This window comes from Syngnathoides biaculeatus, chromosome 19 (assembly GCF_019802595.1).
Source record: "Syngnathoides biaculeatus isolate LvHL_M chromosome 19, ASM1980259v1, whole genome shotgun sequence".
Lineage (NCBI taxonomy): Eukaryota > Metazoa > Chordata > Actinopteri > Syngnathiformes > Syngnathidae > Syngnathoides > Syngnathoides biaculeatus.
The window spans coordinates 10,469,317-10,487,632 of NC_084658.1; the positions used below are offsets into that span (position 1 = coordinate 10,469,317).

Here is an 18,316-nt window from a genome sequence, read left to right on the forward strand (position 1 = left end):
CGGAAAAAAAGGCTGTATTTATATCCCAAAATGCTCTGTAAAAAAATTACAAGAGAAGGTGAGGTGATCATAAACCAAACTAACCCATCACAAAGCCTTCTGCTGCCCTTGCTCCTTACTCCTGAAGGAAAATTCAAGGGCACAGATGTGTGTGTGTGTGTGTGTGTGTGTGTGTGTGTCTGTGTGTGTGTCAGGGGGAGAAGAACGTGAAGGGAAAGTGAAGACTAAAAAGGGAGGGGGGCTTACTCTCTCCACCATGAGGGGTGGGATTTGGGGGTTAGAATTAGCCAGTTGGCATCCACAACTGGGTCACGTGAGAAGCACAGTAAGTGGTGTGTGAAGCAATGAGAGAGAGAGGGAGCGAGAGAGAGAAGTGTACACCGAATACAGCATCAGTTTGTGTTTGAGATACAGAGGGACTTCCCACAGATAAGGAGCCTAAATGTGTAACTGAGTAAAAGGAATTATAACGCAAAGAAAAAAAACGGAGAAGGAAAAGTGAAGATCAACCTTTTTAAGAGTCAGACCCAGTAGAAATTGCTAAGGAGAGAAACTAGAGGACTTTGAGAAAAGGGAGACAGCATGTCGTCTCTCTCCGATCCGAAGACTGGCTCTCCCTTCACAGAGTATAGTGAGCTCTGTAAAGGGGCGTCCCTGTCACCAACAGGACCGGCTCAGAGTTGGGATTGGCAGCATCACTCAGACTTGGGTGTGGACTCACCAAGAGGCTTGGGAGTAGGTTGTGGAACCCTAGCACCTACTGGCCTTAGCGGCGAAGAAAAAGTGCTCTTCTTTGAGCAGACGGAAAGGGCCAATACAGACGTTGAAATGAAGGCACCAGGCGGGGTTGGAGCCATGCCTGGAAGCACTTCCTTGGGTAATCCTTCATTGGGCAGTGCTGGAGAGAGCCCAGAGAGCCCCCAGTCCTTTTCTCCATTCCCATCCCCAGCTTCCCCTCGGAGTCTTTCAGGTACAGCTGCCCTGCAATGCAGTGTCAATAGTCAGCTCTCTTTGCCACCAGTTCCTCAATCTCCAGCCGGTCACCTGGAAATACCTACACGTACCACAACCATGTCTCCACTCTCAATTGGAGTTCCCTCAATTGAGGAATCTACTCTAGGTGGATACTCTTCGGGGGAATCTTGGAACAACTCCAATTTTGCTGAATCCAGCCCAAAGGTTGCCATGCCCCAGGTACCTCCGAACTATTGTACCATTGGCGTTAGCAGTGATGATTACTTAAAGAAAACCAATGAGGACGTGGTTGGACCCAGAGAGACTGTCGGAGAGCAACTGCTATCTGTGGGTTCTTCTGAGGAAAGTAGCGAGGACGAAGACATTGAAGAGGGTGAGGAGGACTTAGAGCCGTGTTTCATGGGTAGAGCACAGCAGCAGAGGAAGGCAATGCGACGTGCGATGTCTGACTGTTCCCACCTGGCAGTCCCCACCAATCTAGAGCTTTCTGATAGATATCCTGGCGGTGAAATGGCAGGATTGGACCAGCTCGTGTCACCAATGACTGGGTCACGTCGGTCCCAACATTACATGCAGCGCTCGTTAACAGTTGCAGAAGATCAGCACCCTGCTACACCACCTACACTCTCAGCAGCCGGGACCACACACATCGACTTAACGCAAACCCCCACTGAGCCTCGCCTGTGTCTCTCCCAATTCCTTCCACAGAGAGAAAACGATATGATCCTCCCTATTTCCTTTGTAGAACCTTCAGAAGGGTTTAGGTTGGAAAATGAGCAGGGAAACATAGTTCTTCCAGTGCCCTCCACTCCCAAAGGTTTCAGCAGCATGAACTTCACTTCTGCCTTTTCAGTTGGCTCAGACATTTTTGGTAAACTGGCTACAGATAAAGAGTTGGACTTTAGTGAACCCAATACTACTAAGATTATTACTGATTCAAAAGTCATCTTAGAAGTGAGCAACAAACCAGCTGAGGAAACTGGTGGTGATTTTGTCATAAGTCCTTTTAACAAGCCTAGCCTGAACTTGAGTAGCCCCATCGGCAAATTGGAAGGTAGGTGGAGGTCCATTTTATTATTTCGTCTGTAAAATACTCATGCACCTGCTAAATCTAATTTTAAACAATTTGAAATCCACAATTAATTGTACAATGATTTCTTAGGGAGGGAAATGTACATGGATGTGAATGTCAGCTCAACACGTTGCAAATCATCTGACAGTCTATTTTTTCGTTAGATTCTAGGTTTGAATTTGGTGTTCTAGTAGTTCTAGTAGAGTAATTGATTTTGTTGTGTACTAGAAGACGTACTTCCACTAAACTGGGTGTGTCCAGTGGTTTTGAAATAAGGCAACGAAAGATGACTTGAAAATGAGTTTGAAATTCAACCGGCACTCCTGAAAGATATCTGTCAGTCTCTAACGTTTAGATGCTAATACCTTCTCTGAATGGGTGACATTGACTCTATCATTTCATTTGAGTGGTGAAAACTCCCCTCTTCTCTCGGCCCTAGCGTGGCAGCATGATTACTTTCCCATACTGCAGAAGGTTCAACAGTAAAAACTGCAAGTGTATATAATGAGGGGGAATTATTGCACATATAAGTACTATTTTTCTCCACCATTTTTTTTTTTTTTATATCGCATTTCATCCCTGACAATGGATGAGTCAGAGCATGTCAAAGATGATCTCTTGAGAAGCATTGCCTTGTTTATCGGTGTTCTCGATCACATTATCTTCACTATGCAGTTTTGCACGTGTTCTCTTTGTATCCCACTGTTTTATTTTTTCATCTCTGCTTGCTTCTGCTCATCCCTGTTGGCCAAAAGGCAGTGTTTGTTCAGTTTGAGATTCAGGCCTTGAGTATTAATGGTTCAGTGGTCTTTATTCTGTCGCATTTGAAATCATTTTCTGCATTGTGAAAAATCAATCCTGCTAAAAGCTGCACTATATTCTCTATTCAAGCTTCAATTTCCTTTGGATGCCTTTTTTATCATTTTGAGATGGATTAACATTCAATTCGGAAATGTTTTTGAATTAAGAGAGAAAAGGCACATTGTTGCGAGATTTTGGGCATGTGTAATGTTGATACAGATGATGCAAATGCAGCTGCGGATAAAAGTGATTAATGAAAAACGTGCTGGAGGAAGGGACTATGCTTGATTAAATAGGAAGGCATGAATAGTTTGAGGAATGACAAATTAGAGTAGAGTTTTGAGCTTCAAAAGACCCTCAGGAATAGGGTGTGACAACACCTGCCTCATGGAGGTGGTTTTCAGCACTGACGGGTAACACAGCCGCTTCCACAAGACACTTTGGCGATTGTTTTCTCAATCGGGAAAGTTCTCAGCACCACAACAAAATTCTGTAGCATGTCAACATGCTGAATGGATAGTAACTTCGGCAAACCACGAGCCAAATTTGCTGGTGAGGAAAAAAGTGTCAAGTTTGGCAACAGTTCAGAATGAACCTAAATTTTGCTACAGAATAATTGTCACATGGAGGAATTAATTTTAGCATAAAACTGAAGAGTTCATTTACAGAATGAAAATTTGCTCCTCTTTTTGTTTCCCTCATTTCGATGTACATCCTCCTCAATGAACTATTTGGATGTCTGTGGTAATTTGTCATTCATTCAGGAGAACTTTTATAGGGTCAAAGGTCACTTGTTGGAGTTTCGAAGGCCTTGCTCACAGTGTGTGTTCAGGTTCTGTGCTAGCCTTGTACAGGTCAATCAAGTTCATCCAAACCACACTGATCCAACCGTGAATCTGATAGATTTTGCTTTTTGCCCTAGCTCAGAATGATTCTGGAGCAGAATTGCACAAGAGAAGTAGAGGTGTCCAAATTTTCTTTGTAGCATTACCATTCAGGGCCCAAATTTGTTAAGTGGTCTTAAGGCTGTGTCATCACATGTTTCAACAAGACAGACTCAATTACCGCCTTGCTTACTGTAATTGAATATTTTATGGCTGACAAGTGTTTGTCAGACAAACATTAATTGTAATTTTTACTCTTGTGGTCGTGTGGCGTTTTTTGACTTGCCTTCAAATTTGTTATATCACCTCTATTTTGTCAGATTAGAGACTGTATCTTAATAGCGACTGAATCTAAAACGTTTATCAGGTGACCTCTGCTACTAGCGTCGTAATAGTACTGGACTCAAATGTGTGTAACTTGAGCATTATCCCATAGACAAATTTATGTAAATCAATGTTTAAATTGCAGTCGCAATCAGTTTCAAATGATGCTGTGTCATTATGTGTGAACCCAAAAGCTGAATTTACTGTACACTTCAGGTTTAAATTTGCAGTTCAGGTTTAGGTCCTATTTCAGACACATACATTTGACACAACCAATATTCCAGTTCTTACATTTCCGGAACACATAAAAAACATCCCATTGTGTATACTCATTCTCTAGAATGCATGTAAATGACACTTATTACAACACTACAGTATGAATGCCTGGCAGCAGCAAAACAGAAGTACACAGTAGATTCAATCTGTGGCGTTTATGATTCTTTGGCATTTATCAGATATTTTTCTCTGTTAGTTTTGACTGAGATCTGAAGATATCCGATTTCACGTTTTGTTCTGTTTACACTGCCACACACTGAATTGTGCCCCTATGAACAAAAACATCTGAATTGTGTGACTTGAAGTGGAACGTAGAATGTCGTGTAAATCAAGCGTATGTCAACTAGCATAGCCTCCTCGATATTGAATCAGATGGGATTAATTGGAGACTACAGATTCTTTTGCGCATTGAATTCTGTCTTTGTTGTGGCCTGTGATCAATGCGAGGCGTGCACCCGATATCATGATTGTCTGGTCCTTATTGATCTCCACCTAGATCTTTACGGGCTATTGAATGGGTTGTGTGTAGATTTTGTGCATCCCTGGTCATGGAGTGTTTCCAAAAAAATAGCAGTTGAACCAAGAACTGTAACCTGCCAATGAATAGATGATTGGATTATGAATGTGTCAAATTCTCTAGGTAAGGGCAAGAGGGAACTTTGTTTACTCCCTGTAAAGCTCTGGAGCAGGAAAAAAATGGTCAAAGCATGAGCGTGGACTATATTCTGCTCAATCCAGCATGAGGTCATTATGACCTGAGGTCGGGTGATGCAGATGTTTCATTGAGTGAGTCAGCGTAACAGAAATATCTCATTTGTGTATGCCGTGCTGCAGCTGCTGAATATATTAAGGCAGCGTCCCTGTCCACGTTCATAGTACATATTATTTTGCTTGTGTATTTATTTATGTACTGTGTATTTCATAGTAACAAATGTTAACTGTTTTCACTTTATTGCTAAAAAAAAAAAAAAGCCTCATCATCTTGAAGTGATCCTACAGTGTGCGCTAGATGACTCAAACTGGATTATTATAAGTAGTAAAGTGTTTAACATTTCTAAACAGAATTTGTCAGAAGTGCTTAGACATTTAGGAATTAGGAAAAAAAAAAAAAACAATTTTCTAAAAAATGAACCAAAAATTACTTGAGTTGCATGTCAGTCTTATTTTATTTGTTTTTTTTTGGGGGGGGTGGGTATTTTTCAAACCTTTTAGCATCATTGCCTAATATGCAATTTTGGTATGTGAATGATCTGCAGAAGTAAACTGTAACTTAAGGGGAAATTGTAATTGTTTTTGTTTTCTTGTCAAAATAGACAAGGCTGCCAAGGGTGACAAAAAGGAGGAGAAGTTGGAGGACAAGCCCAAGGTAGATCTTATGGATTCAGTTGAACAGAAGAGCGTAAAGGTTGAATTTGGAATTAGTGAGATAGCAGCCAAAGTAGAGAGAGAAAAAACGAATCAACCAAATATCAGTCTTTGGAAAGAGCCTGAAAATATTCCGCAGAAGGAGAAAGAGGGAGAATTGGTCACAGAGGGAGAAGAGCTTAATGCAAAAGAGAACCCCACTGTGAAAGTTACAGAGGAAAAAGACTCCGAAAAGGTCTCTAATGAGAAAGCGGCAGCGAAAGTTAAAGAGGAGAAGGAGTCCGAAAGAGTGAAAGAGAAGCTACCAGAGAAGGCTGAAGAAAAGACGAAAGAAAAAGAGCCAGAAAAAGTGGAGGAAGCAAACAAACCTAATGAACCTGCGGACAAACTGGTAAAGACAGAGACATTCGACAAGGCAGAAAAAGCAGAAAAGGTGGCCATGACAGACAAAGTTGAGAAAAAAGCAGAAAATGCAAAAGAGAGAGAGGCAAGTTTTGAGAACAAAATCACTGAGAAGACTGAAAAGATTGAGTTGAAGGACAGCAAAGACCAACACGTCGAGTCCAAAGTGGAAAAGACCCCCGAGCAGCTGCCGACACCTGTCAAGCTTGACGCACCCCCTGACAAGGCGGAAAAGAAGGCTGACATTGCAGCTGAGGTGGAAGAAGCCACAAAACCTTCAGCTCATACACACGAAGCTGAGAAAGCGCACAAAGTAGATGAAGTGGAGAAACCTTCAGAGAAGCCGACCGAGACAGCAAAGGAGATAAGTGGAAAGGAAGAGAAGCAGGAGAAAATACAGATTGACAAAAAGGTGGCAGAGAAAAAGGATGACAAGAAGGAAAAGGCTGTGAAAGCAGATGAAGGAGAGAAGGCCAAAAAAGCCAAACCTTCCACCAATGGGAGCAACCAAGCACCAAGCAAAGACTTGGCGAGTGCAGACAAGAAGAGTAAGGTAAGAGTCACTTCTAGGTCATAAACCCAATGAAAACTGAACCCAAAAAATAAAGTTGGAGTTGGCTTGGCTTGGAGTTTCAACAGTTTTTTTTTTTTTTTTTTCAACCGGTACTCGGTGATCACCAGAAATTTCATCTAGGTGAATTTTTCTGTTTTTGAGGTGAGATTTAGATTTAAAGCTGCTTACAGATTTTCCTCCTGCAATTTACAATTACTGTACACTCGAACCTCTCAGAGCGAATCGGCCCCGGAGGGCAATTGTCACTATCCTGATCCTTCTATTCAAATGGACCAAGCAAATCGCCCAGCTATTTAATCCTTTGTGATGTGCTAAAGTTTGAATTCTGACATTTTATGCGACTTTCGGTTGGTATTTTTCTTGAAAATTTGGGTCTAATTCAGGACTACCCATTTGGTTGATTCCACTGAATAACAATACAGGGTACATTTTACGTCACCACCAACTCTTATTTTATGTCTATCATGATTTCACCCAGTTTTTATTTGAATTGCTGTTTTTGCTGTTATGATTTACCCTTATTGTATTATTTCCTTTGCTTTATCTTTTATTTATGTATTCTTTGTTTTTGTTTATGCTGCATCCGTTCCCCTGTCTCGGCCACACGTCTCACTCAGCCTGCTTCTGTGGCAACAAAAACGAGCGCCATCTCGAAAACACGGCAGGTCACAGGCACCTCTGGTAGTGGTTCTGCTGCAGCACTAACTAAGCGCCCCACAGCCTCTTCAACCACCTCCACCTCAGAAAAAAAAACAACCAAGGCACCGTCAACAGGCACTAGTGGCCCAAAGAGGCCTTCTACTATTACTGCCAGCCGCCTTCCATCGTCGGCCACTACCACCACACGTGATTTTAAACCCAAGGTAAGCTATCGGAGCAAGGTTGCTGATAATTTCACAGTGTTATAAAAACCATATGATGCCATATGATTATGATGCGCTGCAAAAACATATTTTTGATGTCACTCCTGTTTACCCTTGAGATAATGGATTTTTGTAAGTATACAACATTTAATTTGAGGTCAATCAAAGTTGTTTTTTTTTTTTTTTTTTTGAAGAGCAATAACCCGAACCCAACTTGCATGTTTTACCCTACCCTTCCTGCATCATTTCAACATTTAAATGTATTAAAACACACTTGACCTTATCAAAACACTTTTTAAAGTATTCCTTAGCACCTGTTCTACCTCTCTTGAGAATGCTTGCCTTCAAGTGTTTGTCACTCCCACCTTATTGTAAAACAGACTCGGGGAAAGAAAAGAGCAATTACCGTTTTAGAACAGAAATTAGCACAGATGTTCAGACATTTAAAAATCTTCAAACAACTTTAAAACAGAGCAGCATGACGTACAGAGCGTACATCACTACTCAAAGGCATATATTCTCTCTGCTCTCTGGGAACAATGATTATTGGAACTTTGCGTTATATGTGGGCATCAAGCTTTGAGCTCTTTAGATGAAATGATATGGTTTGGTAAAACATTTTAGTTCATGTGTTTGTCTTTTCTTTTGTGTCAGTTTCGCAGGAAACATTAACTAGAGTTGACAAACAGCTTGAAGCAAGCACACATTGTCTCTCATTTGGAGAACTGTGTGAGCAAGTCTTTGTTTCCTCCAAGTGATGTTACAGTACATAATATTCTCCCATTTCGTGGCAGTGAAAAAGAGCAGGCTCTAATGATTCCTTTGCTACATATAAAATATTTATAAAAATGTGTGTCTTGATACGTTCAAGTGCGATGTGATGGATTTAAAGTGTGTGGGAGGGCAAAATGTTGAAATAAAAGGTTCATTTTATCTGATCACTAGTGCAGATTTTTAACCTATCGCTGGTGGGTCTTGGGGTTTGATATAGTTGTCTATTTGCATTTTATGGACATTCAGGCTGTTTAATGATTTTCGTGAACGTAAAGACTGGTATCAGATATGGATCGCTTTAAATTAACCTGTAAACAGATATGTAGGCACGAAGTCAGAATTGGGCTGTGCAAATCCATAGTCTGTCTGCCTGGATTCAGCTCACACACTCCTTGTCCCCCTCTCTCGGTGGCCTCCATAACTACAGCGTGTGGTGACACTACAGATGATAAATAGGCAGTCTTTTTTTAGCAGCCCAATGCCCACAGGTGCAGGGTGACTCAGTTCATCATGGCCAGCTTGTAGTAGGCGGGGCTCAGCGTTATGTGGAGCGTGGCATCATCCCCAGGATTGTGGGCTGTGCAGCCTGAATGAAATCCGCATTCATCAACAAGGACCAAATTTACATGTTAGATGCGTGTTTGGCCCAGATTTTTCAGTGAAGTCAAGAATCGGACAGTAATTGCATAACGGCCTTTTATGTGCTGTATTTCCATGTGCCGCTTTCTGTGTTGTAACAGTCACTGCTGCTACAATTTTCACGAGTTTTAGTTTAGTTTTGTTTTGTTTTTTTCAATGAATGAAATAGTACTTACTGTATCTGCACTTTTTTTTTCCTGACAGCTTTTTATTGATACTCGACCTTTAAAAAAAAAAAAAAAAGTTAAACATTTAAAAAAGCCCATTCTACTCCTTAGTTAGGCTTTTGTTTTTGAATTTCCACAAGTGATATGATGTAAAAATATTCGTTTTACCCAAGTAACTGTACTTCTACCCCTACTAGTGTGTGAGTAATTTTGACACCTCAAATTCTTTTTTTTTTTTTTTTTTTTTTGGTTTTTGTGTGTGTGTGTGTGTGTGTGTGTGTGTGTGTGTGTGTGTGGTTGTGTGTGAGCCCTTGTTGGTCCTTCAAAATATGGCCTATGTTTTAACAGACCACCACGGAAAGGCGCCCCCTCCTGACAAAGGCCAGCACCACCACCTCAAGCCAAGCAGGCTCCTCTGCTGCTACCAAAAATGGAACCACCACCACAACAACCAGTAAAACGACCACATCGACACGTACAACTCTGACAGCCCGCAGTGCGACCACCACGGCATCTAAAAAGCCCCTGGGTAAGGCAGACTTGCCTATGTGCAGAACATTCATTATAATGTGACATGACAGTTTGTTTCTAGAAAGCTGATTTGACATATTTGACCTAGCCTGCTGTAGTCTGTTAAAAGTTTACGCAAATGTGGTTCCACATCACTGTCAGCTTCAAGCCCACATTGAGTGCATGTTTTATTTCTTAAAGCCAGGTTAACATAGTGGAAGAGAACAAATCAACATGGATGGTTACATTCCTCTTAACAGACAAAGATGAACTCAGGATTTTTCATTCCATATATACATATAAAAAGTATTTTGCACTGTATGTACACCCTAAATAACTGTACAATTTGATTCTCATTGCTTATTTATATTATGATCACAAAGACACCTGGAGGCTGTCCAGTGGACTACATTATGGTTATGAATCGCCATATTTTGTATTTTAAATGTATGTGCATGCAGACATGAATTTTTCTTATTCGTTTTGATGTCCAAGCATCTAAGACTGACAGCCAACCAAGTGGGGAGAAGAAGCCAAGCACTCTAAAGACCTCCACAGGTACAGTGGCACTTTATCCTCAAACATTGTCTTCCATATTACAATATTCCTGCAAAGCAATGTAAAATGTAACCATTGAGCAATTCATAACATTTACATAACTACAGTGGCCATAACAATTCTAAAGACCTATGTTCAACTCTCAAAACATGCAAGTAAAAGCAACAGCTTGAGTCTTCAGCGCTGCAGACTTAGCGACACTGTTGCTATATTTTGTGACTTTTCTGACAGCTCGGCTGGCAGGTTTTGGAAAAAAAGCGACTGAAAACACTGGTATTTATCTTACGAACATTCTTTTTTTTCATGCACCGTTAAGGGAAGAATGAGTTTTGCCCTATTTATGATTTGACAGTCACAACTAAGAAAAGCTAATATGAGTAAGCAGTTGGTGCACATACTGTACATAAGTACATTAAATTAATATGGAACACAATTGAGGTTAGCATGTTGGTGTGGCCCTCCACCCTTTTCCAGTTTCACACCTGGCCTCTTTGTAAGAAAAGTTTGAATGTTAAATATAACGTCAGCAGTTCAAGAAAGAGTGACTGTGCACTTTCCTCTCTTTTGCTCTTTGCATATATTGTCGTGATCTCTCGTTCGTCCCTCCCATCTCGTGAGGCTCTTGCTCGTTCAGCGGACAGATGAGTTTACATTATGGGAGTTGAGTGGCTGTTCAGTATGTGACATGTAACACACACACACACACACACACGAACTGCCCACCAATGACAATGCTGGAAGGTTTTTATAACCGGGGTGAAAGAGTTTATTGCTCTAAGTTGGAAACCTTCACCATTGCAGGCGAGGGATTACTGTGCTGCCACCGTTGACAGCGGTTCACAGCTCCTGCTGATACAGCTCGGGGCTGTTTAATCTGCCATGGTTCTTACAGTCAGGCAAAAAACACTTTAAAGTGGAAGCAAGGGGAGGATTTCCTCCATTTAACATGTCTTAGGATGAGCTGGAGATATGCACGCGGCTCCCAGGAAAGATTGTCAGCAGGACACTGCTCTGCATATCTCAGCGCACTAAAGAAAAAAGCTGGCGTGTAACAGCGTAGATGTGGATGAATAAATTATAATTGATGCAAATGTTTTACTGCCTCCATCTTCTATGGTCAAGAATAGTAAATAAGTGGATAAAAAAAACAACTCTGCTGAAAGGCCAAGATCTTGAGAGAGAGAGAGAGAGAGAGAGAGAGAGAGAGAGAGAGACCAATATTTGTTTTCACATTTTCTCACCTTTTAATCTATTTTGAAAGAGACATCCAGATGTCGAAAAATACCAACCCTATTGTTTTGAAGTAAGGAGTCAAAAGTACAAAACTAGTATGTTTTCAAATATAGGGAGTAAAAGCAAAACATTTTGTCAAGAAAATACTTAAAGTGCAGAAACTTGAAAAATCCACCCAAGTACAGTTCAAAGGTATGTCATGTTTTTTCTCCATTGAAAATTCCTAATATTCTCCATTCCACTTCATTTCCTCACGTTTGTAGCCGATTCCACCAAACCCAAGACCGCCACCACTGCTATGCGGGGCTCCTCTTCCACCACCACCACCACCCGCACCCGAACTACAGCTCTCAGAACGAGTGCACCTTCCACCACAGCTAGCGCGGTAGCAGAGAAGAAGCCCCTGGTGCCCCGCGCTCCCAGGACCACTTTCTCTGCTACAAATAACACGACAACCAGCACCTCGAGGACCACGGCTCGTCCCGGCACCGCGCCAGCCCCCGATATCCACAATGCCCGCTCGAAGATCGGCTCTACGGACAACATAAAGCACCAGCCAGGGGGTGGAAAGGTTTGTTCTATATGCAACATTTACTCCAAAATCCAAACCTAGCTGTAATCATGGTGACAAAAACTGCCTCTCAAACATTAGACAGTATGTTAATTACATCTCAAATTACTTATTTTTAGTCAATTGTATTGTCTTGATGGAATAACCTGATTGTTTACAAAAAACATATTCATCTATTATAGTGTAGATTACCAACAATACAAAAAAAAATCCTCACCCTCCCAAATATTGTTTGGAATTTGCTTATTTTGACTACCCAATCCTGTTTATTTGACATCTCCTGCTCACCCGCCTGTGTGCTCATTTCCTTTCATGACCAGCTGTTATCCAATCTTTGTAAAATCCCAACATTTGTTTAGATTTTTTTTTTTCATCCCAATCCCATATAGGTAAAAATTTGGTTTATTGTGGTTCCCAAAAAGCAGTTAGGCTAAAAACATCCAAATCCAAATATTGTATGATTGCCATTTACAACCCTTCTTATTTTAAGGAAGGAAATATGAACTCTGACAGCAAAATGTTTTTTATATATTCAATAGTGAATGAATACTCAAATAGGATCACTATTGATATCCACCTTGAACTCCATGTTTAGTATAACCTCTTTGTCATCACTAGTAGACCACCTTTGGCATATTAGTAGGGCAACTGTTCAAAAGTCTTACTAGTACTCCAAATGACATTACAAAATTCCACAAGTGTGCAATCATGTCGTATACCCTAGTGGAGAACAATATTACGCCTCAGACACATTCATGCTACTAGTACACCCTAGTTATTCTACTAGTTTCCTAAATTGTCTTCCAAGTGAGGACAAAGAAAGTACTCATACATGCATGACCAAATGGCTTCTCATACATTTGGTCCAAGATCTTTTATTAATACACAGCATTTAGCAAATGCACAGTATTAGACCATGCGTCATGAAAAAGGGGCAGGGGGGAATCAAAATCCTGAAGAAAGAAATGAAAAATTAATTCAAGAATAAAATTCAACATTTAAAGTTATTCCTTCTGTTCAAGCATGTATATTAAACAATATAACTTGACATCTAAAACAAGAAATAATTTGCTTTACTATTATTGTTTTCATTTTCAGGGGAGTTAAACCAGTTAATTTAAAAAGTACATCAAAAGTATGGTTTTGCTTTCATAGCAGTTGTACTACTCACTTATCGACTATTGGCATGATGGGGAAAAAAAAGATAGATTTCGGTAATTATAATTGCGGTAGATTAAGTGCCACTGTACCAAAAACCTTCCATTAGCGATCGCTTTTGTGGGACCGTGTGGCACAATGTGATTGCTGCAGTGAGGTCCAAAACCCAATGACCAGATGTGGTCCTCCTCCGCCACCTCCTCTTCCTGTATGTCGTTGACCCGGGGTGGGCCTGTCTCCCCAGGTGTCAGCCGCCTTTAGGAGCAGGGTCCCCGCCTCCAAAGAAAAAAGCCCGGTCAAAGTGAGTTCCCGCTCCATCCTATCCACCTTCCCCTTTTTTTTCCCCTCCTCGGCTCTGACTGACTTGCTGTATTTTCCCTTTTGTATATTTTGCATTTCATTTTCTTTGCAGAACCCCATTATTTTACTTTTTTGTGTTCACTTATTTAGAAGTCTTTTTTGCAGGTTTTAAGGTATAAAAAGAGTATATCCTCAACTAAGTTGCGCGCGTTCCGCTTCCATGGTAATACAACAATTAAATAATAAATGTTTTTTTTTATCTTCATATTACAGCTAATAGGATATCGTAAAAATAAATCTTTTGGAGGTGGTATAAATACTGTAATAGCATCTGATGACGAATGGCTTTGATATACTGCTGACGAATGCGTGGTTTACCACCAGTGATACTGGTCAATATATATTAAACCAGCAATAAATCATAATTTATCTTGGGCCTTTTTCTGTATGTATGTTATTGACCATTTTATTAACAAATCCTAATTACCGTAAAAAGCTTTTCAATAACAGTGCAGCTAATAAGTTGCTTGTTTGTTTTTGAGACTGTTCCATTTTAATCTTAGCATGTGAGTCAAAACAGCGAAAAGTGAGAATGGATAATTTACGCCTTTTCCAAATCACCATCGCCTCAATCCTGTTCAGTTACCAACAAATAAAGCAACCAGTATCATAAATACCAGTGAGACGAAAGGTCACATGATCAACTTTTCCCAAGTGAACCCAACTGCAACAGTCTGCCCTTTCCTACCTGGCCATACCTGTTACGGTAACCTTTTCTTTACTTTTACTTCTTCATCCTTTTCTCCTGTCCTCTTTTCTTTTCCTGTCTGCTCACACCGCCCCCTGCCCACGGCGGCCCTCCTGTCCATCTCTTGCTGCTACGCCGGCTCCATTTAGGTTCAGATAGTCTCCCAAAAACTGGACTTCAGTCACGTCGGCGCACGCTTGGGCTCCAAGGACAATATGAAGCATGTTCCGGGTGGAGGGAATGTAAGTACATTCTAGCCCTCTGCCTGAGTTTACAGGTGTGAGGCAAAAGATGAAATGCCTAAAAAGACACTTGCATGGAGTGTGTTGCACTTGATTGTTGGTGTATGAAAGCTGCACACCGACAGTGTCAACCATGAGCACTTTTGAAGCCTTTCCATAAAGTGCAAAGAGTATCATCTAAAAATAAATGTGCAAACAAAATGCATGCATGCAAGCAAGCCACCTCTGTTCTTTCCACTTGCACTTGCTTCCTTAATTTATTCCTCCTTTGCCCCATTCCCGACCCACAATCACTAACTCATTAAAGCCAAGTAAACTGCACCAGGCTTGTATGTGCAGTACATCGAGCTAGCCATCCAAGACAGATCAAGAAAATGCCATTTTCTTTTTTCCTGATGCTGCACTGTCCTTTTGCTACTTTGCCTTGTATTTATCTCTTGTCCAATTGTTTTTTTTTTAAGTTTCTCTCTTCTATTTGAGTCATCCTTTGCATTTTTTTTAAATAGGTCTGTGGACTGATGCCACATCTGACAACAGAGATCTTTTTGTGTGATTAAAACCTGGGTGATGGTTTTATTTAGTTTGCTTTCCAATGCCATCTATTAGAAGTACTGAACTACTTTTGATAACTTTTTTTCCATGTCAGTGTAATGCAGAATTCAGTGTAATTTAAAGGGGAATTCCACTGGTTTGCGTTAACAATGTGTCCAATAGGTCATGTAATGTGTACTCTATTTTGACAATGTGATGTTAAATCCTCTGTTTATAGTGTTTTGATAACATTTTTATCGACAATTACGAATTTTCAGGGGTGCTGCCATTTTTGCGAGTCACATGACCTAGATGTGACGTGTTACTTGGGGTTCCAAAGGCTCGATTACATGGGACACCATTATGCCCAGCGCTGATTTCTCAGATTTATCCTCATCTGATGAAGAAATAGCAGTATCGGTTGATCGGGAAGACGGAGGAATACTTCCATACACAGCCGTGAGCCGTGCCGGTTGCTCGCACGGCTTGGGGAGCGAGCTCATGGCTCCCCTGAGCCCAGGAGCTGTGCTGCTCAGCCTTTGTTATGGCACATAACACGTCACATCCGCTCACATAGGTCATGTGACTCGCAAAAATGGCAGCGCCCCTGAAAATTCTTTGTCGTAGATTAAAAAAAAATAATATATTCTCAAAACACTATTAAATGAGAGAAGATTTAACATCACATTGTCAAAATAGAGTACATATTACATGACCTATTGGATACATTGTTAATGCAAACCAGTGGAATTCCCCTTTAAACCTCATTACCTCTTTATTGGATATTTATTGAATTTTTACAGTACATATGCAGTATATGTTCAGGATCATAATCGATTTGAGCATTGTGGTCATTTATAACCATCCCTCGCTAATTGTTGTCTCATCAAAAAGCAGACTTGATTTTATCTGTGGTAGAAATGGTTAATACAGTAATTAAGAAGGCAATTGCCTGCAAAGCTGGACGATTTATCACTTTATTTCCAATCATAACATTTTAACTAGCTCTTGTTCTTCCTCCCCGCCCCGAAATGTTTGTTTAAACCTTTATTTCAAACGATGACGCTTAAGAAGGCCTCTGTAATATTTGACAGGTACAGATTCTCAACAAAAAGGTGGATTTGAGTAAAGTGACATCAAAGTGTGGCTCCAAGGACAACATTAAACACAAACCTGGTGAGCTGGGAAAATTTATAATAACAAATTGTGCTTGATGCTCACTTGGCTCTCAACAAAACGTGTGAACCGCCAGCTTCTAGAATAATCATCAGTGATGATGCATTTTCAATGCAGGTGGTGGTGTCGTGAAGATTGAGTCACATAAGGTCAACTTTAGGGAAAAGGCTCAGTCCAAAGTGGGATCGATGGACAATGTGAGCCATTCACCTGGTGGAGGAAGCGTCAAAGTGAGTTGTCTCTCTCGTGTGGTCAGTAGTCACCGTTACGTACACTCGGGGTGATTGTTCAGGATGGACCGAAAATGTGCCGTTAGCCTTCTAAGTGTTAAATGGACATGCCCAACTGTTAAATGTCTCATTCCGTTTTGCATTCCATAGTTGAAAAGTCGATTTCAATTGACTTGTAAAAAATTACTATTGGGTAATCTTGAATCTGTGATCTCCCCTCAGCTGACAGCCCATCTGTTTTTTATGATCACTGCATTGTCATGTAATTATTTCACGCCGTCATCTTTGCATGCCTTTGTGGAGTCAAGTCCTGCACCCTCGCTCGGTGGAAAAAAACAAACAGACAGCTAAGAATAGACATTTTTGCACATTTCAGACAGCTTTTGAATTCTATTTTAGTAATTTATTAATATGCAGTCTTTTGTAGCTCCCAAAGTCTGTATAATATGATGTAATGTGATCCTTGGATCAGCTTTTTCTCTCTGCAGTCCATAAATAATAAATTAAAAAAAAAGGGGGAAAGAAAGAGAGAACCCGGAGCAAGTTCACTTCAGATACAAGGCTGGAAAAGAAATGGGACAAGTACAAATAATTTCACATTATTGCATGTATTGTTCGTTTTATAAACTATGTGAAATATGTATGTGCCCTGTGGTTGTCAGGTGACCACTCTTGGGTACAACCCGGCTCGCACTGAAAAAGTCAACTTAAATTGTCTCCATCACACCCGCAAACCAAATGAGGAGAAGCAGCATAGAATGGATGCATGGGGAAAAAAACATTATACTTTGCAAAACTGTGCAAATACTTTTAATGAAGCAGCATTTTGGAACAGATTTCAGTTACTTTGTAAAAGGATTCCTGACATATAGAGATAGTACATATGTATATATCCTGTGTATACACAGTTTTCTATAAATACACGGTGCTGTAACAGTGAGATTTCATCCTGTACGCTAACCATAAAGCCAAGGCTCCTACTGGAAAAAAAAGATGAAGTCGCACCAGGGACCTCATTCACTGGGATGGGTTTGGATAAACTCATTGAGAAATAGAATGTTGTTAAACCTTTCCATATTTGTTCGTAATAAAAATGGTGTGGTTCTTCGTGTGTTTACTTTACAAGGACTTTACCTCTTTTTTTCCCCATCTATGATTTCTAGATTTTGAGATTTTCTGTCATCACAGTTTAAAAAAAAAAAAAAAATCAGTCTGATTAATTTTATCTTTGCTCTTGTTTCCTCTATTCTGAAATGGATTTTTCAACAGCAATTATATTAGATTTGGAGCCAGGTTGTTCCATCGCCATTCAATTGACACACCCTGCATTCTCTTTACAGGCTGAGGGGCCTCAGGAGACAGATGAGGGTGTTGGGACATCGTCCCTAGCCCCCGGCACCGAGTCTGGGCAGGTTGGGAGCCCCGCTGCCCATGAGAATGGGCTGAAGGAGGCAGCTCCCTCCGAAAGGGAGGGTCTCCAGGAGCCCCAGGTCCTGGTTTCCCACATCCCAGAGACAAGTAAGTCTGAGCAAACTCATCCAAGTCATGTGCTTTTATTCAGGGTTTCACTCACAAACATGGATGGATTCACAAGAAAATGTATCAACCAATGAACAATGCCTAATGTCTGCACACAGTTTCACTGAAAACAGAAATATGTTGATTTTTGCCATTCCAATCTGTGTTCTTTCTGGGCATCTGCATGCTGAGTGGCACCTTGAATTATCAGTTTGTTTCGTTCAATTTCCCCATGTGTATAATCTTAATTCCATATTGAAATTAATTACATCATTATTGTGTTCCAGCGCCCCAAACATTTTTTAATCAAAAATAGCAGTGTATTTATTCAAACATTATAAAAACAATGTAAAAAAGTGCTTTTCATCCATCCATTTATTGTCCATTGGGACAAACCAAAAGTCACATCAATAAGTGAAGGCCTC

The 18,316-nt window shown here is 40.6% G+C and overlaps 1 protein-coding gene across 7 annotated transcripts in view; it reads left to right on the forward strand.

Annotated features, from left to right (window-relative positions):
• Positions 1–18,316, forward strand: part of LOC133492805 (microtubule-associated protein 4) — a 62,189-nt gene that overhangs the window by 42,277 nt on the left and 1,596 nt on the right. For 6 of the 7 annotated variants that reach the window (XM_061805513.1, XM_061805515.1, XM_061805518.1 and 3 more), the window contains 10 exons: positions 5,646–6,652; positions 7,291–7,536; positions 9,465–9,645; positions 10,122–10,184; positions 11,681–11,988; positions 13,391–13,447; positions 14,344–14,436; positions 16,062–16,143; positions 16,261–16,373; positions 17,714–17,891. In XM_061805513.1, coding sequence (XP_061661497.1) covers positions 5,646–6,652; positions 7,291–7,536; positions 9,465–9,645; positions 10,122–10,184; positions 11,681–11,988; positions 13,391–13,447; positions 14,344–14,436; positions 16,062–16,143; positions 16,261–16,373; positions 17,714–17,891 — 2,328 coding nt within the window. The remainder of the gene's footprint in view (positions 1–5,645; positions 6,653–7,290; positions 7,537–9,464; positions 9,646–10,121; positions 10,185–11,680; positions 11,989–13,390; positions 13,448–14,343; positions 14,437–16,061; positions 16,144–16,260; positions 16,374–17,713; positions 17,892–18,316) is intronic. The other variant, XM_061805517.1, reaches the window with a different exon arrangement.